Source organism: Thamnophis sirtalis, unplaced genomic scaffold, assembly GCF_051295495.1.
Source record: "Thamnophis sirtalis isolate CommonGarterSnake01/CBP01778 unplaced genomic scaffold, rThaSir2_p1.2 scaffold_4, whole genome shotgun sequence".
Classification (NCBI taxonomy): Eukaryota; Metazoa; Chordata; class Lepidosauria; order Squamata; family Natricidae; genus Thamnophis; species Thamnophis sirtalis.
This window is the reverse complement of record NW_028261384.1, coordinates 119,220,367-119,246,473: the sequence shown is the minus strand read 5'-3', so window position 1 is coordinate 119,246,473 and position 26,107 is coordinate 119,220,367. Positions and strand designations below refer to the sequence as shown.

The window sequence follows — 26,107 nt, the reverse complement described above, 5'->3', positions numbered from 1 at the left end:
AGATAGTAACTCCAAAAAGCTTTCCTCAAACTGATACCTAAACTATAATTTCAGGCATCCCCATCCCCAGTAATTCAATGTTTCTAGAGAGTAACATGTGAGGCATGGCTAGTTCAGGCAATTAAAAAAAAATCCCCCTGAAAAGAATCAAGTGTGGCATTGTAAAGGAGCCTGGAAGCATTTTCAACACACCCGCTTATTGCATTTCCAGATTTTGTTTGTGTGGGTCACATTTGTTTTTTCAAGCTGGAGACTGTGTATTGAAAATGTTTCCGCACACGCAGGATATACGTCTGTCTTTGGTCTGTCTAGCTAACCATCAAAATGTTTGGACAAGCTGAGTGGATACATGTAATAAGTTTATTCAGCAATGGACGAGAGATAAATTATCATCAGAGGGGATTTGGGAGAGGGGAGGAGGAGACAGGACAGAAAATTGCTTTTTTCTGCCAGAGAGGAGCTCAAGATGACATTATTCAATAATCTTTTCATCTGAGATTACAACCTGGTGTGGGATCCATTCAATTCCCAAGGGAAGAAAGTGTGGAGGTTTTGTTTTAAAAGAAAAGGCAGGAAGATATATTAGATGAAGTTATGGAAGAAAGTTGACAGCAGGCCAGGGATTAAACAAAACAAAAAACAAAAAAAAGGCCTCACCAGGGCTTGTGAACAGAGCTTCATGGTTGCAAATGGAAAACAATGCTTTTATAAGACAAAAGAATGAATTTGTAACTGCCCCAACAAAAAGGATGCTGAGAATAAAGAGGAATAGTCAAAAATTTTAAAAGTTCTGGATTCGGAACAACCCATGGTGACAGCCATTAGCAGATGTTAAATTTAGATTTTGCAAATCCTTCTCAGAGGATTTTGATTAATTCTGCACTTTCCACTGTTGTCTGAGGTGAATGTTCAAGATTGCCTGTTTATTTTTACTTCTAGATAATTAGCAACCTAATTGTGCAGGGTGGCCATTTGAAAAAAATAAAGGAAACCAAAAGGAGATCCTTGATAGCTATATTACAGGCTGAGTCAGTAAAGGAATATTTTTGAGGCAAGTTGATGTGCTGACAGACACCTGCATATTTGATTCTTTGCAGCAGAAGTAATTCAGTTTAATTTTTTTTAAAAAGTATTCTCAGACTGACTTTGAAAAAGGAGGAGGTTATATTTGTATTTTCAACATGCAATTGCTATGCTTGAAACACTTGGCTGCAATGCCTAAATCTTTTCTGCATAAATAGCTAACAAATATAAATAATAAAAGCAGAACTGCACTGTTGCAGAAAACCTTTAAAAATTGTGTCCTGAAGGGTTAAAAATAAGATTTACTCCTCCTGTGAGATTTACTGGCAAATAATTAGGTAAAATTAAGCAGCATAGAGTGTCCACTGAATCTCAAAGGAAAAGTCAGCTGACTTCTCCAGAAAAAAATACACTCATTTGCAGTGCCATCATTAAAAATAAAAGGTTTGTAGCACAGAAAGTAAACCTACAATGCTAGCATCAGAATGATGAGCCCAGTTCAACAATTGATCACATTAACTCTCATTATACTATCACAGAAACAACAAAATCCAAGAGGATCTAGTGGGATCATCTACCTAGTATTGTCAGTCTCAGTATGTCATGGTGTTACAACTAGATCAGGCTGGTTTAAGAGATGCCTTCATTATTTGTGTATCTTTGATTTTATTATTGACTGATTGTACCTTCAAGTCAGTTTTTTACTCCTGGCAATTTCCTGGACAAATCCCTGCAGTTTTCTTAGCAAGGTTTTCAGAAATGGTTTGCCATTGCCTCTTTCCTAGGGCTGAAAGAGAGTGACTAGTTAGCTTTCTGCCTCAGGCAGGACTTGAACTCACAGTCCCGGTTTCTGGTGCCTTAACCACTACCCACAACTGACTCTATTTATATCATCCTAATAACCATCCTTTGAAACACGCTGCTCTGAAAGATTAAGTGGGCCAAAGCTTCACAGTTCAGTGGGACATTCAATTTGAAATATCCTCAAATGATCTGACATATGAACAACCATATTTCACTTGCAATTTTGCTTAATGTACATATTTGGGGTAATTTTTTTCCGTAACTTATGCAATTCTGTACATTATTTTCATGATACTATGCATTTTGTACAGACATTTCCTGAATCCACATTTTTTTTCACAGTTGGCAAATTACATTGCAAAATTTGGAGACCTAGACATTTTAAACAAAGGCTATATTTGGCTTTGAAAATCCAAAACTGGGTATGTTTTTTTGCACCGAAAAGTAAAACACATTTCCCCCCATCCCTCTCACTTGCAGAGAAGTACCAAAAGTGCGATCACACCAGCATGCCACAAAATCTTCAACTTGGATAAGATCAAACACGTCCTCCCACCCTCACACCTTTTGTGAAGTTGTCAGAAAGAGCTAAAGGGCAGAATGGGTACCATTAACTTAATTTTGCCCCTCAATAGCCCTTCCCCTTGGATATATTAAGGTAAACATTTCTCTGTCAGTCATGTTAAACACAAGGACATGGTGCTCATCTTGGTTTCTTGATCGAGGGAGCAAGCATTGTCTGAAGACAATTACTGTGGTCAAGTGGCCAGCATGATTATACACCAAAGGAATGCTGTTACCTTCCCACCAAAGTGGTACCCATTTATCTACTCGCATTCAGATGGTTCAAAGTGTTAGGTGGGCAGAAGCTGGGGCAAATAACGGGAGCTCACCCCATTGCGCAGAGCTCGGGTCTTGAATCTGGACTGTCAACTGTCCAACATCTTTAATCCTTGAGCCATTACACAAACACACACACACACACACACACACACATACACAGAGCCCAATTTGGAGGGTGACTTTTGCTGTGATGTGCAAATCCTAGGGTAACTCCTAAGTATGTTCTTGTCCATCTGTTTCTTACTCACCTTAGTTGTGAGTCAGTATTCCTTGTAGAGAAATTACTTTCCTCCCATTTGCTCCCGATCCTTAGCGCCTGGCCACAGTCCTGCTTTCTGTCTTCTTTGGATTCCACTCAACTCAGCACCAGACAAAACTCAGTTGGTCTCTCCAGCCAGCCTGGCTGTTGCTGCAGTTGCTGCTGCAGATCTTAAATTTGGTTCCCGGTTCCCCCACCCTGATTTCTGTGTCAATCATCCTGGAATACGGATGATGGACTGATAAGGTGGCAATTAAGGAGTTCCTGTAACTTTAGTGGCCATCTGAGAAACTTGGATACAATATACAGAGTGAGGAATGGAGCACATTGTCCACGGTAGGTACACACCCAGCCAGCCAGAGAATGCTGTAAATAAATTGGCGGACCCCATTCAATAACCTGTAATATATAAATGTAAATTGACATTCTTCTGAAAGAGCCCCTGATAAGCTTCCACGAATTCTTCAGAGCACAGTCTGAATACCAAATGACTTTAGAATAGAGAAGCTGCATCCAGATTTAAAGCTCTCAGTGGAAAAGATGGAGTGAATGAAATGTTGGAAATGTTAAGCAGAAAAAGAAAAAGAGTTAGCAATATGTTTTGAATTTCATTTTAAACTTTTAAAAAATGTACTATTTTTCATTTTTTGTTGGGCCAGGCCTAGCAAGGCGAGGCAGGTGTTAGGGAGACAGAAATAATGGATAAAAATTACAGCTGCCTAGATTTAATTTAAATACTGGGAAGGGGGGGGGAAACTTTCTGGTGGTAAGATCTGTTCCACAAAGCCACATGTTTGAGATTTGGAAACAGTGAACTCTTCCACTCTGGAGGATTAGTAAGAGTCCCAACAGCCACTTCACAAGGATGGTTTAAATCAAAGGGATGGCTGGGGAATTCTGGGAGTTAAAATCCACAAGTCTTAAAAGTTGCCAAAGTTGGACACCCCTGGTTAAAACGGTTTGAAACTAAACTAGATTATCACTGTACCCTTCTTGCTCCATACAGGTAGTCCTTGACTTATGCCCAATAGTTTAATGACCGTTTGAAATTACAATAGAACTCCCTGTTTTCTACTTACGATCTGGTTTTGAAATTCCAACATCAAGAGTGCTTATTGGGAAGTCAGCAACTGGCTCACATTTATCAATGTTTGCTGTATTCCACGGTCACACAATCACTTTGTACAATGCTTTAAAATGCATTTGCTTCTAGTTTTTTTAAAAATCTCCAGTGTTGGGGCACCCACAAATTTGGAGGCAAGTCATTCCACTGATTAATTGTTCTAATTGTCAGGAAATTTCTTCTTAGTTCTAGGTTGGTTCTCTCCTTGATTACTTTCCATCCATTGCTTCAAAATTGCCATCAATTGTAGAAATTCCTTAGCACACAGCTAAGTACAGAAATAGTTTCCACAAGTTGGAGAATTGACATCTAAAGGATGAATCTTTAGATCGGACAGCCGGTTTCTGCTCTGATTAGTCAGCAGAACATCAAGGAGTTTCAAATAGATCCACATATCTATTTGAGGAGAGCCTTCTCGGTGGCTGCTCCGTCCCTTTGGAACGAACTCCCCATGGAGATTCGGACCCTCACCACCCTCCAGTCCTTCCGTGCCGCTGTAAAGATCTGGCTGTCCCGGCTGGCCTGGGGTTAAGATTGTAGCCCCACTCGAATTGTGCGATTGTTGTGTTCTTTTTAACATGCTGTATTGTCTGTTGTTTGTCTTTTCCCCCTCCCTTTTTGAATTGTGAGCCGCCCCGAGTCCCCTCAGGGAAAAGGGCGGCATACAAATAAAGGCAAAACCTAAAAAAACCTAACAAAAACATATATTTCTCCTGTATTGTAGAAGAATTCCTGTTCACCTATTACAATGCAAGAAAGAGATTTACAAGGTCACTTGCCTACAGGTTGTCCGGAAATTATAATCACAATTCAAACCAGATTTTCTGTTGCTAAGCAAGGTGGTTGTTGAGGGAGTCAAGCCCAATTTTATGATCTGTTTTGCCATGGTTGTTAAACAAATGACTGAAGATGATGTGAATCTATGACAATGCTTGTCGTAAGCCAGCTGGAAAGGTTGCAAATGCTGATCACATGACCACGGGATGCTGCAATCACTGCCTGTTGCCAAGAATCTGAATTTTGATCATATGACTGTGGGGGATCTGCAATAGTCATAAGTGCAAGGACCTCTTATATAGGTAGTCCTTGACTTACAACCATTCATTTAATGAGTGTTTGAAGTTAAAATGGCACTGAAAAAATATGTCTTATGATTGTTTTTCATACTTAAAATCACTGCAGCATCTCCATGGCCACATGGTCCAAATTTGGGCACTTGGCATGTTTTTGCAATGATTGCAACGTGCTGGGGTCATGTGATCCCCTTTTGCAATTCACTGACAAGCAAAGTCAATGGGGAAGCCAGATTCATTTAACAACCATGTTATTGACTTAATAACTGCAGTGGTTCTCTTAACAACTGTGGCAAGGTAGGTCCTAAAATGTGGTGAAGCTCACTTAACTGTGCTGCTTGTCAGTATAAATTTTGGGATCAGCTATAGTCATAAGTTGAGGACTAGCTATAATTTATTTGGTGCCATTGTAACTTTGAACAGATCCGAAATGAATGGTTGTAAGTTGAAAAGTAGTTGCACTTTCTTTCTGTACACATAAGCAATTTAGTTTGTTGAAGATTTGCTAAGCTACCGTGCTCAGTGAAACATTGGCCATCTAGCTGGATGAATCCACTGCCACTAGAGTGTGATAGGAAGGAAGGAAGGAAGGAAGGAAGGAAGGAAGGAAGGAAGGAAGGAAGGAAGGAAGGAAGGAAAGAAGGAAAAGGAAGGGAGGGAAAGAGAGAGAAGGATAGGAAGATAGAAAGAGGAGGGAGGAAAGAAGGAAAAGGAAAGAAAGAAAAGAAAGAGAGAGAGCAGGAGGGAGGGAGGAGGAGGAGGGAGGAGGAAGGAAGAAAAGAAGGGAAGAAGGAAGGAGGGAAGGAGGAAGGGAGGGAGGGAGGGACTGTGGAAACTTTTTATTCCCATCTTTTCCTCTTCTTCTGCAATACAAAGGAAATTTGTCTCTACTGCATATACTGTATATGCACACAAGCACACCCATAAACCCACTGGCACTCAACTGAATCTTGATGGATTTCATTTGACATTAATACTGCTTTACTGACAGATCTGGAAAGGCAAAGAGGATTGAACATATGGTCAAAGATAGCAAGGGACAGCCAAATTAGCTGCAGACCAAAGCAATTAACCTCTTGAGTATGTCGAGTTTTATTTATGTGTAAAACGTCTATCCTGCTTTGAAGTTTGAAGGTAGCATGCATGTAGCACTCTTCTTGGGCAGATTTCTCACAACAGTCTGGTGAGGCAGGCTTTGCTAAGAGAGTGTTTAAATGGCCCAAAGCCTTTTAAATGAGCCTGAGTGGCTAAGAGTGACTTGAACCCAGGGGCCTCTTCCTATCCACTATGCCATACTACCTCAAAATTTTTGTCTTAACTGAGAAATTGAGGTGGGAAGTTTGGGAGTGAATCCCTTGATGTCTCTTGGCCAATCTGAAGTGCCACAGAAACATGATTCCACTACACAAGGGGAGTTTAAAACATATGGAAAACAATTGCAGGAATTGGGTACATCTAGCTTAATGGAAAGAAGGACTAAGAGAGACATGATAGCAGTGTTCCAATGTCTAAGAGGCTGCCACAAAGAAGTGGGTGTCAAACTATTCTCCAGAGCACCAGAAGGCAGGACAAGAAGCAACAGATGGAAACTAATCAAGGAGAGAATCAACCTAGAATTAAGGAGAAATTTCCTGAGGGTTAGAACAATTAATCAGTGGAACAACTTTTCTCCAGAAATTGTGGAGGCTCCAACACTGGAGGTTTTAAAGAAAAGATTGGGCAACCATTTATCCAGAATGGCAAGGGGGCAAGGGGATGGACTAGAAGAGCTCCAAGGTCCCTTTCAACTCTGTTATTCTGTTTGATATGCTATTATAAGAGGAGTGATAGGGGAAGAGCTGTTGCTGGCAGTTTTTCAGAAGAGTCATATTAGAAGGAGTTTAAGCAATGAGAAGAACATTCTAGATCCAGCATGAGAAGCTTTAAGCCTCTCAGATTTATCACCTGAATTCTAATGAGATTCTATGCTAAACGGATTTTATTCCATCTACACCTCCCTTCTTCCCCATGAGGACAGACTAATGTGCAGATAGTTCTCGACTTATGACCATGCTTGATTTTATAACAACTTTTCCATGGTTGTTCCAAGGCTGGTCAAGGAATAACCACCACCTTGTTTGGCAATGGAAATTATGCTCCCAAATGTGATCATAAGTTCCTTGTTCATGTATGTAATCACTTATATATGGTATACATTCATAAGAAACCTAACAGAGCTTTCTTTTATTCCTTGAGTAGCCGGATACATGGCTACTGACTTATGATACAATTGAAGCCAAAATTCCTGTTGCTAAGTGAGACAGTTGTTAAGTGAATTTCGTAACCCATCTTACGATTTTTCTTGCCACTGTTTTTAAGTGAATCTCTGTAGTTGTTAAGGTAGTAACACAGTTGTTAAGTGACTCCAATTTCCCAATTGACTTTGCTTGTCAGAAGGTCATAAAAAGTGATTGCATGACCCCGGGATTCTGCAACCGTCATAAATATGAGTCAGTTGCCAAATGTATGAATTTTGATAACATGACCATGGGGATGCTGCAATGGTCTTAAGTGTGAAAAACGGTCATTGTTTTCAGTGCCATTGTAGCTTCAAATGGTCACTAAATGAACTTTTAAGCCGAGGACTATCTGTATACAGTAACTGTGATCATGGCTACTGAAATATATCTCTGTCTTTGTGCAGTTACTGTTAGGTATATAACATTACTTTGCTGGGAAAAAAATACCTGTTTATCTGGATGAAAAACTATTAATTTGAAAATATAGAAAGGGGGATTTTTCTTGATTACTGATATTTTTTCCATGTGGATCAAACAGGATGAAAAGAGAAAATTTAGCTTGACGTGTAATTCCCCTTCCTTCCTTCCTTCCTTCCTTCCTTTTTAAAATTAAATCCTAAAGTACTATTTGAAACATACTTCAATAGCTTTTTAGTGACCAACACAGCAGTGACAAAGATTGCCTGTCCATCTGTTTGTCTATCTTTCCCCATACATAGATTTAAAAAAAAAATTCCCAGCACCCACGTGTATCTTGAGTCTGACACCATCTGAATAAACCTGGGTTGTTAAAGAAAAGGAGGCTAGAAGGATTGAGGGGGCGGAGGGCAGATAGGCCAGTGATGTCTAAAGCTGATTTCCTTTGTGCTAAAGAGCTTGGAGAAACTGTGATCAGCACAACCAAAATAGTCTCTCCCTTTATATGTGTGATATCCACGTTGGTGCATTCATGACCATTAGGGGAGGCAAGGAGCAGGGTCATAGGTCCATCCCAAGCAGTCTATATAAGAAGGTATTCTGGTCACCTGCCCTTCTACTAGCTCACTGGAAGCAAGAAAAAACAGGCTAGCTCCAGCAGCATTGGTGAATCTTTGTTAGGAAGGTGAGCATTCAACCAAACGATGGGAAATAAGAAGAGCGGGATGATCTCCAAGGAGGTCCTTGATGATCTGAAATCGAACACAAAGTTCTCGGAGGACGAGCTGGTCAAGTGGTACGACGCCTTCAAAAAACAATGCCCCGATGGGCGCATCGGTAAAGCTGACTTTGAAAAGATCTACTCCACTTTCTTCCCCAACTCTGACCCCAAGGTCTATGCCCGGCATGTCTTCCGAAGCTTTGACACCAATGATGATGGGACTCTGGACTTCCGGGAGTACATCATCGCACTGCACCTGACCTCCTCAGGCAAGACTGACCTTAAGCTGGAATGGGCTTTCTCGCTTTTCGATGTAGATCGCAGCGGCGAGATCAGCAAGAACGAAGTTCTCGAGATCATTGCCGTGAGTGCAGAGAACATTCGGGGAAGTGGGGTGGGGTGGGGTGGGGGTGGCCTGTGGAAGGGACAGGGAGTTGGGAGGAATTCGGGACAAACCCAGATTGGACATGGACCAATCTGCAATGAAAATGTCTTCTTGCACAATACAGGAAGTCCTTGACTTACAACAGTTCACTTAGTGACCATTCAAAGTTACAACGACGCTGCAAAAAAGGGACTTATGACCTTTTCTTACACTTAGGATCATTGCGGCATCCCCAGGATCATGTAACTTACATTCAGATGCTTGGCATGACGGTTGCAATGTCCTGGGGTCATGGGATCTCTTTTTGCAACCCTTCTGACAAACAAAATCCATGGGGAAGGGAGATTCACTTAACAACTGTTACTAAATGTAACAATGGCAATGATTCACTTAGCAACTGTGGCAAGAAAAGTTGTAAAGTGAGGCAAAGTTCACTTAACAAACTCCTCACTTAGCAACATAAATTTTTGGGCTCAAGTGTGGTTGTAACTCAAGGACTACCTGTAATACAATGAAAACTAACTGTGGATGTTCATACTTAATGGTTTTGGTGAGGAAAGCTTGTGGGAAAAGGTTATTTCCTTCCTGTTACTGTCTGGTCCCTTTGAAACTTGCATCGTTTTCCCTTGAATTACATCCTTTAAAAATAAGCCTCCTTTTGCAGATGGAAACTTGTAAAATTCAATTCCTGAATAGGTATGTGGTCCTGTTCAACATAAGTGTGTCTCAGGCCTCATCCCGCCTGGACCAGCTCAAGCCATACAAGCTGCCTGCCATTCTTACAAGAGGCTGGGTCACTTCCCAAAATAAAGACAGTTGTTATCATCGAGAGGGAATAATGGCTAATGGCTGTGTGACTTTCTCAATCCGCTTCTAAAGGTAAAGGTTCCTCTCACACATACGTGCTAGTCGTTCCCGATTCTAGGGGGTGATACTCATCTCCATTTCAAAGCCGAAGAGCCAGCGCTGTCCGAAGCCACCGCGTCCCATCAATCCACTTCTAGAAGATGGTAAATTAATGGATTATGTAGGCTAATACTTGTCTCCTGCACCCAAATGGATTAGCCCTTCCCAAATGCGGAGAGGCGAAACTAATTGTGCTTATTTAATAGGATGAGCACAATTCTTACAACAGAAATAGTTCTAAATCCCCTCACAATTTTCTCTCTTGGGTGTCAACCATCTTCTACCTCACTCCTTTCTTAAAGAAAAAGAAAATCGTTTTTATTCTACTTTTCCACCTTCTAGGTTCCCCTCCCAGTTGTGCTTCACAAACCACAGAAGGACAAAGCAATCAAAGATTAATATTAGACTAGGTGAACCTAAGGCTCGTATTCTCTCCGTACAGTATTTGTGAAGTCTTTTCAATTTTGTTATTCCACCCAGAGGAGTAAATTCTACTAGTTTTGAGAAGATAAAAATACGTAGACCATGTTGGTTTTTCAGATTCAGGCAAAGACCTAATTATTTTTACTATTATTTTTTAATAGAGAGGACAAACACAGAGAATAGAGTGAATTAAAAAATAGACCAATATATGGAAAAATTGCTATACAGTTAGTCCTCGTTTAGCAACTACAATTAGGACCAGCAACTCAGTTATTTAGCAAAATGGTCACTAAGTGAAACAATGGTGCTTATGATCTTATTTCAGCTATCCTTTACTTTACTGACCTGTAAAAGTCCTACATTTGAATACTTGTTGCAAAGTTATTTTTTTCAGCAGCATTGCAATTGTGAATGGTAACTAAATGAGGCAGATGCTAAATAAGGACTGCCTATATTCGTCCTATTTTAAACATGCTATATTGTTTACTTATTCTTAAAAGAAGAGGAACTATATTTCCTGGCTTTGGTAATCCTTTCAACAAATTGATGAAATAAATTACAAATATTTCCATTACACAATTGGGACAGAGAGACTAACTACAAGGGAACATTCCGTGATCAAAGTTATTGTATCAAATCTTAAATAGAGCAAAGATTTATATTAATTCTCAGGATCATATTTTTGATGTACTTCTGGGATACAGTTAAAAAAATATAAATTGGGAAAAAAACAACTACATAGCTCTATCACATTCCTGAAAACAAGCCTAAACTACATTAAAATAACACATTCTAGAATGATTTTCACTTAAATGGGGGTGGGGGATCTTACTAAGTAGAATTAATATGTAAGTCCAGTTTCTTCCAAGTGGTGAGAATTTTCTACTTCAAGGAAAAGGTTTTGTAGGTATTATTTCAGAGTGTGTGTGTAGCTGTGCTCTCCAGTGCTAAACTGACATATAAGACATTGATGCTATTACCTAATAGGGTAATGAAACATCTGCAGGAAAACAACCAAGCTTGGAGATCAACAGGGAACCTACAGTTTAACACAAAGCTAAGGCCTTGTATCAATAGAATATTTCAGCTACAAAATACTTTCCCCCATCAATGCAAGGCCTTAACTAGTCTTCTAATGGGCTTTCTCATTTGAAATTTCAATTCCCAATCAAAGGCATTTAGGGCACAGAGCAAATTCCAACAAACTCAGTGCTGAAATTACTTGAACCCTTCGTTTCATCTCCTTGTGAAAGCATAGCTGCAGCCTGAAACAGAAGTGATCCCGAAACAAGATTCTCCAAGTCAATAACAGATCCTTTTAAAAAATTATTCTTTGTATTTTGCATGCTTCCTTCCAGTCCATTTTGATCTCTGCCCAGATTAGCCCCACACAGTTTTCTTGGCCAAAGTTTTTGGAAACGGTTTGCAACTTGCCTTCTTCCTAGGACTGGCCCAAGGTGACCCAGCTGGCTTCGTGCCTCAAAGGCAGGATTAGAATTCACAATCTCCTGGATGCCTAATGCTGGCCCTCAGACTGAAACCATAGTTTTTGTAACAAATTATATTTATGTGCACACCCGTTCTTCTTTCCATCAACATCACGATGCATCTTAGACACAGCAAAATTCTGCGACAATTTTGGATTCATTCACAAATCCTTTTATTCATTTATTTTACAGCAAACGTTTTGCTTTCTGTAGTTGTCTATAAACTGAAGGGGAAATGTTCTCCAAGGCATGTCGCTTTTAAAGTGGTTTCTCCTCAGTTTAGCCAGTGGTTCTTGATCACAATCATTATATCCAATTGGCAGAATTAAACAGTTTTGTTTCTTCACCCAGAATATACATTTCAGTTCATATGCTCACCTGCCTATATACACATGCATTGTTTAAGCTAGGCTTGTTTTGAACAGTTCTTAGATGGGTTACAAGGTAGAACAAAAACTTTTTAAAAGTTTGATTAAAGTATAATCAATAAAAACAAATGCTAAAACAATTGTGTTAGAAAACCTGAAAAAATAAATAACTTTGAGAAGTATATTAAGAAACAATTTATGTAGCAGTGGAAAAAAAGCCAAATTAATTGCTGAGATTAAATATATCGGTAGCAGGATCTCCAAAAGATGACCCATAAATGCTCTAATGCAGGTGTGACAGGCTCAGGTATTCTGGGAGTTGAAGTCCACAAGTCATAAAAGGGCCATCCTTCCCCACTTCTGCTTAATGGGGCAGAGCAGACTGTCTGGGAGATGGTGGTTTTGAAATTAGCTTTCCTTTCCCTTTTCCCCCCCAATCCAAACAAGTTGAATCAGTAAAGGTAAAGATTCCCCTTGCACATATGTGCTAGTCCTTCCCGACTCATCTTCGTTTCAAAGCCGAAGAGACAGCGCTGTCTGAAGATATCTCCTTGGTCATGTGGCTGGCATGACTAAACACCAAAGGCACACGGAACGCTGTTATCTTCCCAACTAAGGTGGTCCCTATTTTTCTACTTGCATTTTTTACATGCTTTTAAACTGCTAGATTGGCTGGGACAGTTAACGGGAGCTCACTCCATTAGGCCGTGCTAAGGATTTGAACCGCCAAACTGTCATAGCCACTGAGCGTCCTAGTGTCATAGCCACCCTTTTACATTGAATCAGTAACTTCTTGCAAAAATTCTTCAGTGAAAACGCAACTCTTAGTCACAATTGCATTTATTGCCTTATAGGAAATTCAGAATCAAACGTTTGAGAGAGCAATTAAAGACCACAAGTTCTCAAATTTGGAAGTGCCTCTGTCCAGTATTTTCTGCTTAGGAACCTTCAGAATGTCTGAAATTTTTCAAGGAACATTTATGTGAAAACAGGGAGAAAAAGGAGGTTAAACAGTAAGAAAGGAACCAAAGAACTTCACTGTTGTGTGTATATTTATTAAACTGCTTAAACTCAGTTTAGCAAAAGACAATCACAACTGAGAACAAAGTATTCTTTTAAGATATATAGGTAGTTCTCAACTTATGACTGGTCACTTAGTGACAATTCAAAGTTACGATGAAACTCTCTGGGAGTATTTTATGACCTAGTTCTGGCAGCCGGATCCCCCTCCACAGACACATGACCACACTTGGGGTGTGCGGCATAGCTTGCATTAATTAATTAAATTTATTTGCCTCTTTTTCACTGTGGGACTATTCAAGGTGGCTTACAATAGTAAAATTATAATCAAAACTTACAGCTGTTTGTAGCATCCCTCCATCATGTGACCACATTTTATGAATATTTAGCCAAAAACTGGCATTTACTTCCATTTTGGGGCAAAACCTGCCCACAGCGAACCATCGTCTTTCTTAATGGGTGTGGTTTTCACTTAATGTTTAACAAATGCAACACAAAAAAGGCCATTAAAATTGGGTCAGTGATGTGGGTGATCTAATTTATAACCATAAAGACTTTGGGCTACAATGGGCAGTCCCTGTTACCTGTACTGCTTTCAAGATAAGCCCGTATTGCTCCATTTTATAGATGAAAAATTAGGCTGTGCAGAAGTCAATCTCTAAATCTATACATTTATCACTTGCTTGCTTGAATCCAAGGATTTTATTTCATTTTGATGTGATGTATCACATCAGGCTTATGCTCCACATTAGTTCATTAATATTCAGGCGTGTGTATGTGTATAATGCACTTCAAAAATTCCCACTTTTCTAAAGCCAACGTTCACATTATGTAACCACAACAAAACTAGTTTTTAATCAATTACCGTATTTTTCGGAGTATAATACGTACCATACTTTTTGGGGAGGAAAACAAGGGGAAAAAATCTGCCTACCAGGTATTCATCTGGCTAGCGTCCTTAGCCTGGTCACCTTCAGCACATTAGTTTGCTGGTTGTGAGCATGCATGTGTCAGCCCCAACGAGGCTGTGTATCAGCCTCATTGAGGCTGATATGCAGCTTGAAAAGCACAGCTGATTGTTGCGGGGAGCTCCAATGAGTAAAGGAGACGAAGCGTGGAAGCGGAAAGATAAGGCAGCTGCTGTTCTAGGTTTGGCCTCTGAACCTCGTGTTTTCAGCCTCCAAATGCTACATTTGAGACCCATTCAGGGGCTGGGGGGATCACCAACGCACAGCATCACCAATTGCAGCCTGAAAATGTGACATGCAGAGACCAAAAACGGGGCAGGCAGAGGCCTAAAGGCGATGCACAGAGGATGAAAATACATGCACGGAGGCAGCAATCGGCAGTGATGTGCTCTGGCAATCCGCACAGCCTTGAACAGGTCTGAAATGGAGCACTCAGAGGCTGAAAACGCGAGGCGCAGAAGCCAAAAACGCAAGCCACGGGGGGCAGGCGATGGTCTGTGGCAATCCCTGCAGCCTGGAACAGGTCTAAAATGCGACATGCAGAGGCTGAAGGGAGGGGGCAGCGGGTGGGTGGGGCTACATTCAGAGTATAAGACGCACCCAAATTTTCACCCTCTTTTAGGAGGGGGGGGGAGTTGTGTCTTATACTCCGAAAAATACAGTAGGCCTCTTTTTCATAGCCAGGATTTACAAATTTTGGATCTCATTAGGAAATGATTGGTGTCACCTGCCAGTGAAAATTGTTATCACATCTTCAATTAGCCTTCTAAAAAGTGTCAAGCACTAGGAATTTGGTTTTGAAGAATGAAAATAAAATCAAAGCAATTAACCACTCTTAACTAGAAGTGTCCTCGGTTTTAAAAGGAATAAATTCTACACAGAGCCTGTAGCTTGCCTCAAATCCCAAATCAATGTATAAGTTTTAGAGGTTAATAGCGGACTACATACAGGTTCTGTGTGCCTATTTAGAACACTTCAAGCAATGGAGAAATTCAAAAAAGAACCAGGCTTGGGAATCCTGGGAACTGAAGTCAACATGTTTTAAAGTTCTCAAGATTGGGAAATACTACATTAAACTTGTATGGTGCCATGTTTAAGGTGCTTAACTAGAAACTAGCAATTCTTACTCTCCCTTAGTTAAAGAAACCAGATAGGTGTCTTTGGGCTAACTGCTTTCTTCTCAGCCCAACCCACCTCACAGGGTTGTTGTTGGGAGCAAGATTGATGTCAGCCCTTACAGGTGGACCAGATCATGAAATAAACTCTACAAGAAGACTAATATGACTTTTATTGGGAGCGGCTACAATAAAAGAATCTTTTATAACTCTGATTAAGTTTTAACCCCCTCCTTTACTTATAGTGAATGAGGGAGGTGTCCATCTGAACCCCTTCAGAATATTATCTGTTTATTGTGGATTTAAAAGCTGTTTTGCCCCTTGTCAACAGAACTGGCATAATTCTACCAACTCCCTCAAGGTCGTTTTCTGTACTTTCAACAATTGGTGAGCTGAGTTTTGACTTAATTGTTTCTGCTCCTGCATCTTCACCAGCAGGCATTTAATAAGCAGAAATAAAAGGCTTAACGGCATAGAAATGTGTGAAGAAAACAACTTGATCTGCTTAATTTGTATGTGTCAAGCTGTAATTCAAAGCATAGAAAGGAGGACAAATACAAAGTTTTAAATTTAGCAACTCTATCAGAACAAATTAGAGAGAGTGAGAAAGAAAAGAACTGTGGGGGGTGCTTGTGTGCAAACGTGGAGGAGAAATTCTATTTATCTTTTGTATGGTAAGACTGCTTCATCAAAGACACGGGATTAGGTTCAATAGTCTTTACAAAACACCAGAGCAAATACGTAAGCAGCCCAGCAGATTTTGTGCTGGCAAAGGCAGACGGGAATTCTAAAAAGATGTACTATTTTGCAGAGAGATTGCATGGAGGGAATCTTTAGTCTCCATCAGGGAAGGGTTTACAAGTTCAATCTGGGATAAACTGAAATAAGATTGGATAAGAACTGGGGTGACCTCAGACAAGCAGCCAAGTCGTAATCGGATATTATTTAGCTCTTGTTTTTGCTTATATGACAATTGGCCTTTTAATGTTCCCCAGATGTGTTCTTAGTAAATCCAGAGAATTCCTCAGAAGTTGCCTGGTGAGATAGACATTTCAGGAATTCTGCTCCCCATGTTCTGCTCTCAAACGATCTAAGCCCCAGAGCTCACTGTAGCAGCATTGCCAAAAAGGCATTAAGAGTTGTTAACCTAATTTTGCAAAGCTTCCTCTCCGGTAACATTGTACGATAATTAGGACATACAAAACCTTTGCCAGACCAATTCTCGAATACAGCTCATCTTCCTGGAATCCACACTGTACATCAGACATTAATACGATTGACCAGATCCAGAGGACTTCACAAGAAGAGTACTCCAATCCTCTACTCACAATAGAATTCCCTATACCACCAGACTTGAAATTTTGGGCTTGGACAATCCGGAACAGCCTGCGGTATGATCTAAGCACAGTACACAAAACTGTCTGTTACAACAACTTACCTGTCAACAACTTCTTCAGCTTCAACCACAATAATACACGGGCAAACAATCGATACAAACTCAAACTAAACCGCTCCAAACTCGATTGCAGAAAATACAACTTCAACAACAGAGTGGTCAGCGCCTGGAATGCTCTACCTGATTCCGTTGTTACGTCTTCTAACGCTCACAGCTTCAACCTTAAACTGTCTACCGTGGATCTTAAGAGGTCCGTAAAGGGGGTGTGCATAAGCACACCAGTGTGCCTAACGACCCTGTCCTACTGTCCCCCTCTATTTGCAATCATTTCTTTTCTTTATATCCATGTGTATATTTACACCTGCTATCTTGTACATGTTTGACAAACTAATAAAAAAAAATACATTCTTGGAGGATGATTAGCTACAAAAGGCTCACAATAAAATTCACAAGATGAACCATTAACATTTAGGTTTTTATGATACCAGTCATTAGAGGGACCCCCACACTTAGCAGCCCCCGGCCCTTTCAGTGGGATATAATTAAGAAGCAACAAGCCCAAGATTCTAAACAGATATGCTTCATCTTTTAATTGACATTGTCTTATGGATGAGCAAAAGAAAAACGGGAGCATCACAGATGGGTGAGCCTCCAGATATTCTACCTTCTACCAGGATGAACAATGATAAATGGTGATGGGATATGTAATCCAACACTTGAAGGACTGTGACTGCCTGTCATGATATTGGTAACCAGATATTGGTAACCGGTTGCAAGAGAAAAGTTTCAAGGAACTAGCCCTAACTGATCAGCCTCCTTCAACATCAAGATTCAGTTTGGAAGATGAAAAGGGGTTGCTGAACAGGCTAAACCATATCACACCTTTCTTCCAAATGTACCCGATCACCATTTTGGAACACAGAATCCGCAACTCATGGTCTTCAGCACAGAAATAATTAGCAAGACTTATACCCATAATGTAATTATAGAACTGGCAATTTTGCTGGCTGGGAATTAAGAGAGTTGCAGTCCCATGCATATAAAAGATGCCAGGTTGAAGAGGTCTGCCATAAGTAAAAATACACAGATAAGTCTCCACGGATTCATTGATGCTCTTCTACTTCAAGCATACGATATCTTAACTATTTGCCATCTAGTGAACATCTGGATTTTTGCAACCCAGTTATGGTACACTAGAGTTCCTATCACTCCACTCATATGGAGCTGGTTTCATTGTTAAATGCACAAGTCTACTTGATTTAGTAGTGCTAAACGAGATGCGAGAGACCTAAAGATCTCCAGAAGTTGGCCATACTATCATGAACTAATGACAACTCTAAGTCAATACTTCCATGATGACAGATTAACCAACTCAATTGAAAAGTAGTACATCTTTGAGTCCTCTAGATGTTTCTTTGAATAGCTGACCAACCCAAAAGCTCACAAAGCTATTCTGGGAACTCAACATACCAGAATAAGACAATGGCAAATCACTTGTGTAATGGTGCTGTGGAAACTACAGGTGATGCCAATGAACCCACTACAGCAGTGTTTCTCAACCTTGGCTACTTGAAGATGTCTGGACTTCAACTCCCAGAATTCCCCAGCCAGCGAATGCTGGCTGGGGAATTCTGGGAATTGAAGTCCAGACATCTTCAAGTGGCCAAGATTGAGAAACACTGCACTACAGGCTACGCCTGACTGAAAGGCATCAGTTTTTAAGCAATGTGGTGCAGTAATTATGCTAAATATGCATGAAAAAATTCCCAGTTTGAATCCCTACTCGGTCTCAAATCTCACTCCAAGAGCTGAGAAATTCTTACTCCTGTGTGAAAAACTGATGACACAGGGGTACAAAGCCAGCACCTCCTTCCCTGACTTTGCTATGCCTTGGGTTGCAAACAAGAACACGGGAAATAAATATAATTTAAAAAAAAAATATTTCCCTTGTACTTTATCTATGTTTGTAAACCATCATTTTCCTATAGTCACGCAATCTCTCTTTTTTCCACATTGCCTTTTATCTTCCTTTGCTCTTGTATTTACTTGTCCTTTTAGATTATTTCCTCAAGCATTACAATTTCCAAATAAGACAGGTATTTGCAAGCCTGATTACATTCAGAAACCTTATCCATGGGGAACCTTGTTTAGAGAATATGGGCCAATGAAGGACTAGGAGCAGGGATTAGATGCCAAGGGCAGGGCTCCTGGCTCTTCTACAACTCTGATAGGTAGGCCAGCAATCACTGAGAATCAGTTGCTCCAGGTATTAACAGAGTTGGAAGGGAGCTTATAGGTCATCTAGTCCAACCTCCCGCTCCAGCAGGAGACCCTACACCATTTCTGACAAATGACAGTCCAATCTCTTCTTGAAAGTCTCAAGTGATGAAGCCGCCACAACTTCTGAAGGCAACTCCTGTTCCATTGGTTGATTGTTCTCACTGTCAGAAAGTTCCTCCTTATTTCTAGGTTGAATCTCTCCTTGGTCAGTTTCCATCCATTATTCCTTATCTGGCCTTCAGGTGTTTTGGAAAATAGCTTGATCCTCTCCTCTCTGTGGCAGCCCCTCAAACATTGGAACACTGCTATCATGTCTCCCCTGGTCCTTCTCTTCACTAGACAAGCCATGCCCAGTTCCTGCAACCGTTCTTCATATGTTTTAGTCTCCAGTCCCCTAATCAGCTCTCCTCTGCACTTTTTCTAGAGTCTCAAGCAGAGATGGGTTTATGCCAGTTCACCCTGGATCGAGCAAACCAATAGTGGTGGCGGCTGGAGGCTCCGCCCACCCACCCAGACACTTATGTGCATGTGCAGGAGCATCACAACAGCGAACCGATAGTAAAATAAATTGAAATCCACCACTGGTCTTACTAGGGCTTTACAGAGTGGTATTAGTACCTCACTTGATCTTGATTGTATCCCTCTGTTAATGCAATTTAGGATTGCATTGGCTATTTTGGCTGCCGCTGCATAAATCTTTGCATGTCCTATGCAAAGATTTAGAATATCAAGAAGCTTAGCTCTATAGAAAGAATGACTATAACTTTTGTCTTCGTTTATCCTGCCAGGCAATATTTAAGATGATTCCTCCAGAAGAACAGAAAAGCCTGCCTGACGATGAAAACACTCCCCAGAAACGGGCTGACAAGCTGTGGGCATATTTTGGCAAGGGAGATGCTGGTAAATTTGCCTTTCATCGCCTACCCCGACTACTGATTGCTACTAATGATTGAACTTTACTTTATAGATCTACATATAAAACAATGCATACCTGTTCTATAATAGCTTACTTTGGAGGAAGAACTTCGACTTATTTTGTCTTTTCAACCTGAGGGGCCCAAAGCCTCTCAGAGGTTGAAGGGTAGATTAGAACCCGTGTCTTCTTCTCATAACCCAACACTTTTGATGGGAGCAGGAGAAGGTGGCCTCTTTGAGTAACTGATTTCAGTAACAAGAAGTGCCTTTGATTAATGTTGCTAGTATCAAGCAAATTTCCCATGTGGGATGTGGATTTTGATCAGAACCGGCTCAGGCCAGCTAGAAGCAACGTCTGTGCAAAAGGTTAAACCCAAATAACCTGATAACTCATTATAATGTGGCAAACACACCTCCTGAATATGCAGTTAGGCATTGACAAGTAAGAATATTATGGGATAATATGAACAATTACATATAAAGTTACTAAGCATGCTCTGTAGATGCTTGATGATTCAGATTATTTTGGCCAATTGAAGAACACAATGCAATCCCAGTATGTTTGAACTGTATATAAAGTGACCTTTTTCTCCTTTAAGGGCCTCTCACCTTGTATCTGTGGGAGACCTCTCACCTCAGTGGTGGGATACGACCGATACGCCCCGGTACGGGTGTACTGGTGCCTGCTGAGAGCACCAGGTACTATTCCGGTATGGTGCTGCGGAGGGCCCGCATGTCCGCCTGCCCTACTTACCTGTATTTCAGCCGATCGGAGCTTACGTGCACGGAGCGTATGGTGCCTGCGCGACGCTCCGCCAAGCAGCTGGAGCATTGCAGAGTGTTGCGGGCAGTACGTATGTATGTGCGCATGCTGCGCGCCTGCATGTGGTGGACGCCCGGCCCCGTTGCATCATACCGGTTGCAACGGGATCTGGAACCCACCACTGTCTCACCTCCTCATAAATTTCCAGGGTTGTGCAATAAAAGCCCATTCTGGCCTATCTGGAAATTATGGATAGTCAAGAATTAGTTCTCATATTATATTTAACCACTTGGTTTCTTAACCACAGTAAAACCGCAATTAAGCATATAAATTTAATATGGTCAACAAATTAGGTGGCTTCAAAAATTTTAGCAAGAGGTTCTCTGCTGGTTGCTGGGTGGACGTGGCCTAATCAGCGTCCTGCACCATGGCAGAAAGGGGGGGGATTTTTACCCTACCCAGGCTCCAGAAGCATTTGGCAAGCCTCCAGGAGGGTGAAAATAGCCTCCCCAGGCTCTGGAGGCCCTATGGAAGCCCATTTCCGGCCTTCCCAAACTTCTGATAGGCCCCTTTTCGCTCTCCCTGAGCCTCCGTGCACCCTCTGCACTTACCTGCCGCGTGGGGACTCCTGGGAGGGAAGTGGTGGGTGGGGCCAGCCAGGAGTGAAATTTGGGGGTTCTCCAAATTGCAGAATCTTAGCTAGAGGTTCTTCCGAACCCCTGCGAACCCCCAGCAGCCACCTGGTTTCATGCAATTCACTACTCCAACTCAAAGAAATCACATTATAATTAGATGTAATGTTTGAACTCAATGAGTACAATTTTAATCAGATTAGTCTGAACTGAATTCACCATTACTGATTCTTCCCAAAAATATTTATCGAATTAGCTCCAACCATTATTAAAAATTAGGCCCACTTCTGAATTGCATTTAATATTTGCATAACATGGAATGGAAAAGGGGTGGGGGTGGCGAGAGTTCACCATCCCGAAAGCTTAACTATTTTTATACCTTTTCCCAAGATTACACACCCTTTCTCCAAGACAGCAACCATCATCAGAGCTGTGATACCAGTATCTGGGCTGCAGGAATCTGAAGGACCAGTAGATACCCCAGCAGGACAGAGGCACAGATGGCAGCAAAGAGATGCTTTGCTACCATCTAGTGGCTACCTGAAATTTTGCAGCCCAGATATGGTAGCTCTATTGTAGTTTCATAATCACAAATGTTCGCAAATACAGGAACGTGTGAAACATCCATTCCAGGTGATATTGTCAAAATCTTCCACTTTTCTGTTCCACACTCAGCTATCTCTTGCTCTGCACTGATTTAAAATCCAGGATCTATTTTTTTTAAAAAAATGGCAACTGTCTTCGCTTAAAAGCATTTCAATAATTTGTATTATGAATCTCTTAACCTCTACTTGTTATCAATGAATCCTCATTGATTCCTTCCTTATATTTTGGGGGAGAGGGGGGAGTTATAGCAATAGCACGTAGACATATGCTACTTTAAACCCTCTCTAAGTGGTTTACAGAGTCCGCATATTGCCCCCCAAAATCTGACTCATTTTACCGACTTCAGAAGGATCAAGGCAGAGTTAACCTTGAGCCTGATGAGATTTGAACTGCCAAACTGCAATCAGCTGGCAGTCAGCAGTAGTAGTCTGCAATACTGCATTGTAACCATTGTGTCACCATGGCTCATGACTTTTAGTCCCTTTAATTCGGAGTGAGTTCAGGATGACTGGGTAGAGCTGAGCATTAACTAGCCAGATGCCCTTACTGATGCCTGTATGGTGTTTGCAGCAGATATTTTCTCTTTATGAGAAGCAACACCTAGGTCCGAACTTCCAAGTGGGAGGTGAGTGTCTTCACCACTAGGCCTTTGCCCCGCTCCATTCCTTATATTTCATGCTACCTAAATAATCATTTAATTGTAACCATTGGTTTTGTTTTTGCAGACAAAATTGCTGAAAAGGAATTCATTGAGGGAGTGATGAAGAATGATGCAATAATGCGCCTCATCCAGTATACCCCCAAGGAAAATAAATAAGGGCTTCCAACGTGGGCAGGAAGCAAAAAGGCAGGGATATGAAAAAGCAGCATGTGATGAACAGGCAGGGGGAAATTCAGTAAATGTCTCTATTTATGTATCATATGAAAGACAAAATACAATTCCAAGGCAGTAGTCCTTTTTTCTCTCTCCTAGTACCATTACTTCTTCTGTTAGCAGTAGCAGTCAACCCATATTTAATCTTGCGGGTTTCTAGAATTCTTCAAAGAAGGATGGAAAGCAGTTTTGGAAACTGTGACCCTGAGCTGTATTATTTGTAGAAAGAAAGAAAAAGAAAATAGCAATATGATAAACTGAGGGCCTGAGATCTCTTCATTCCAGAAATCACCTGAAAAATCCAGTATCTGTGGGGTTCTTGCTGCTCTTGGTGGACTTCTCGCAGACATTTCATTACCAAACCAGGTAACATCATCAATAGTAGAAGGGAGTGGGATTTGCAAATGTTCAACTGTGAGTTACAAATATTCTCTTCTATTAGTCCACTATCTGCTAACCTATTTTAAAACTCAAATACAGCAATTGGAACCAGTTCCCTTCTGTAATACATAAATAGCATTTATGAGCGAAAGAGCCCAGGTCTTAACATACTGGCGCTCCGATCTCCATTTCTTGTGACTTCACAGCCCACGCTTATCAATAAAGCCCTTAACCGCCATTTTTCAAACAGCAAATATAGAAGCATAAAGACACATCATATTGGAGAGTTCTTGGTGTCTCTTCAATTAATTATTCCTAAGACCTTTATAGGGAAAGAATGTCAGTGGAAGACATATACGGGTAGACCTCAACTCAGAACAATTCATTTAGCAAGCATTCAGAGTTTCAATGGCACTGAAAAAGTGATTTATGACAGGTCCTTGCAATTACAATCATCATAGCATCCCCATGATCATGTGATCAAAATCCAGGCACGCATGGCAACCAACATGTGCTTAGCACAGCTGCAGTGTTCTGATGCCCCGTAATCACTACTTGAGACCTTCTCAGCTGCGAAGTCAATAAGGAAAGCCAGATTCACTTAATGACTGTGTGATTAATTGCAGTGATTCACAACTGTCACAAAATCGAGCGTGACTACCTTAACAATTATTTTACTTAGCAATGGAAATTCTGGCCCCAGTTGTGGTGATTAAGTCGAGAACTACCTGTAAAACCAGATTACATTGATCCACCCTTAAATGCTACCGGTCCCAACTTAAAAGATGCTGACAGCTGAGTTGCAAAATATGTTTCCTCAAAAGTAGCATTCAGACCAATGGGACTCACCTGCTACTAATTACTGATGTATTTCTTTTGATCGATATTTCTGCACATGTGAAAGATTTATCAGCATAAGCAACCTTCTCTGTTAAAGATTAATTTTCTTTTCCTCTGCCTTCCCAATGGTGCATTTAAAACGTGCATTGACAATCTTCCCTCCAGCTTTATTTAGCAGAACAGGTAGCCTGGATACCCCCATCATCCTGGAGATATTTATGCATTTGTTTCTTCCCTTCATTTCTCACATTGGCATTATTTCTTGTTTATTTAAGAAATGGGTTACTTTTCAGTGGTGGGTGTAGAGCTTTAATGTAATAAAATAGGACACATTCAAAATCGATGTGTGTTTTTCAATAAAGGCTGCAGAGTTGAAAGGAATATCCACCAAGGAGAATATTCACAAATCAACTGACAGTGGATATTTGGTAGCTGCAAGGTATCTCAACGGTGGGCTGCGTATCACAGAATATTTAATAGTGCTGCACCAAGCTCACTTCTAGAGAACAATGCAAATTATTTTATTATAGAATCACGCCATAAGCTCCTCAATAAAATTGTATGATGGTTTCTTAGGACAACCGAGGACAACTGACTGTCCTCTGGATATCTTGGACCGCATCCCATCCTCTGTGAAAGGGCTGGCTGAAGACAAAGGACTCCTAGTACCAAACATGTGGAAAACAGCCAGTTGAGGAAAAAATGGCTTGGAGCAATGGACTCCAACCTTGGAAACTTTTAAGACCCCTATTCACTTCAGTTCCCAGAATTCTCCAGCCAGCATGTCATGCCCATGACCGGCTGGGGAATTCTAGGAGTTGAAGTCCACAAGTCTTAATGTTGCCATGGTCGGACATCTCTGATTTAGAGCCTTTCTCCATTTTAATCTCAACGTGGCACAAATGTGCTGTGCCCCGCACAGGAATTGTCTCCTCATCATTCCTATGATTGAGACAACGCTGCTTCGCTGTCCTGGTATTAAGGCATTACATGTAGCCCTCAACTTATTGCAGTTCATTTAGGGACCATACCAGGGGTGAAATTCAGCAGGTTCTGACAGGTTCTGGAGAACCAGTAGCGGAAATTTTGAGTAGTTTGGAGAACCAACAAATACCACCTATTGCTGGCCCGAGTAGGGTGGGAATGAAGATTTTTGCAGTATCCTTCCCCTGCCACGCCCACAGAACCGGCAGTAAAAAGTTTTGAATTTCACCACTGAAATTTCACATACAAAGTTACACTTACAAAAAAGTGACATGGCTTTTTTTTCACTCTTATGACCGTTGCAGCATCCCCATGGTCTCGTGATTTACATTTGGATGCTTGACAACTGACTCGCATTTATGACAGTTGCAGTGTCCCGGGTCCTGTGATCCCCTTTTGCGACCTTCTGACAAGCAGACAACGGGGAAGCCAGATTCACTTAACAGCTGTGTGACTAATCTAACAATTGCAATGATTCACTTAACAAAGGTGGCAAGAAAATTTTTAAAATGGGGCAAAACTCACTTAGCAACATAAATTCTGGGCACAATTCTGGTCATAAGTCAAGGATTACCTATTTAGCCCACCCTCTTCCAGCACTGTCCAAGAACAGCATCAAGGGATTAAGATGTATCAGGATCTATCACGTCTTGTGGAGGGCAGCTCAGCAGGCTGTGTTGATGGCAAACAGAGGCTGGGTGGGCCAAGATAGGAAGACTTTAATGCAACCTTTTTCAGTTCCAACTGCAGGCATATGGATATGTTTCCTCAGAACATAAACATACATTTTGATTGGGGGAGGGGGTTTCACCCATCTTGGGAGCGCCTCCACTTTAAACTGGGCTACTCGATGAGCCCAAATAACCACAAATGGATTATAGCTTCGTCATCTGCAAGGACCTACAAGATCTCAATGTTCTGCCTCTCCTTGCTTTAAATGCCTTTCGGTTACCCTCAAATATCCTTGACCCCTCAACAATATTACTATCCCAGGCACCACTGGATCACTCACACACACAGTCTGAGTTTGATCTACCACAGCAAGATCAGAAGCCACCAACATTTAGCAGAGCTTTTCCAGATCTAAACAAATTAAGGATAGTTTTGCCTTATTTTCACCAGCTTAATTTTATATTTTAAATTTTATGTGACATAGTATGCCCTATTTTAATTGTGACGATTTTGACACAAATAAACAAAGCTTAGCTCATGGCTGCCTCCT

General features: G+C 41.0%; 1 protein-coding gene across 1 annotated transcript; it reads left to right on the top strand.

Annotated features, from left to right (window-relative positions):
• The first annotated feature begins 8,429 nt into the window (after nt 1–8,429).
• RCVRN (recoverin) lies at nt 8,430–24,242 on the top strand. The gene is made up of 3 exons (XM_014052949.2): nt 8,430–8,906; nt 19,679–19,790; nt 22,532–24,242. Exons 1-3 carry the CDS (start codon nt 8,526–8,528, stop codon nt 22,621–22,623), a joined length of 585 nt encoding a protein of 194 aa, XP_013908424.1. The 5' UTR covers nt 8,430–8,525; the 3' UTR covers nt 22,624–24,242.
• The last annotated feature ends 1,865 nt before the right edge of the window (nt 24,243–26,107 follow it).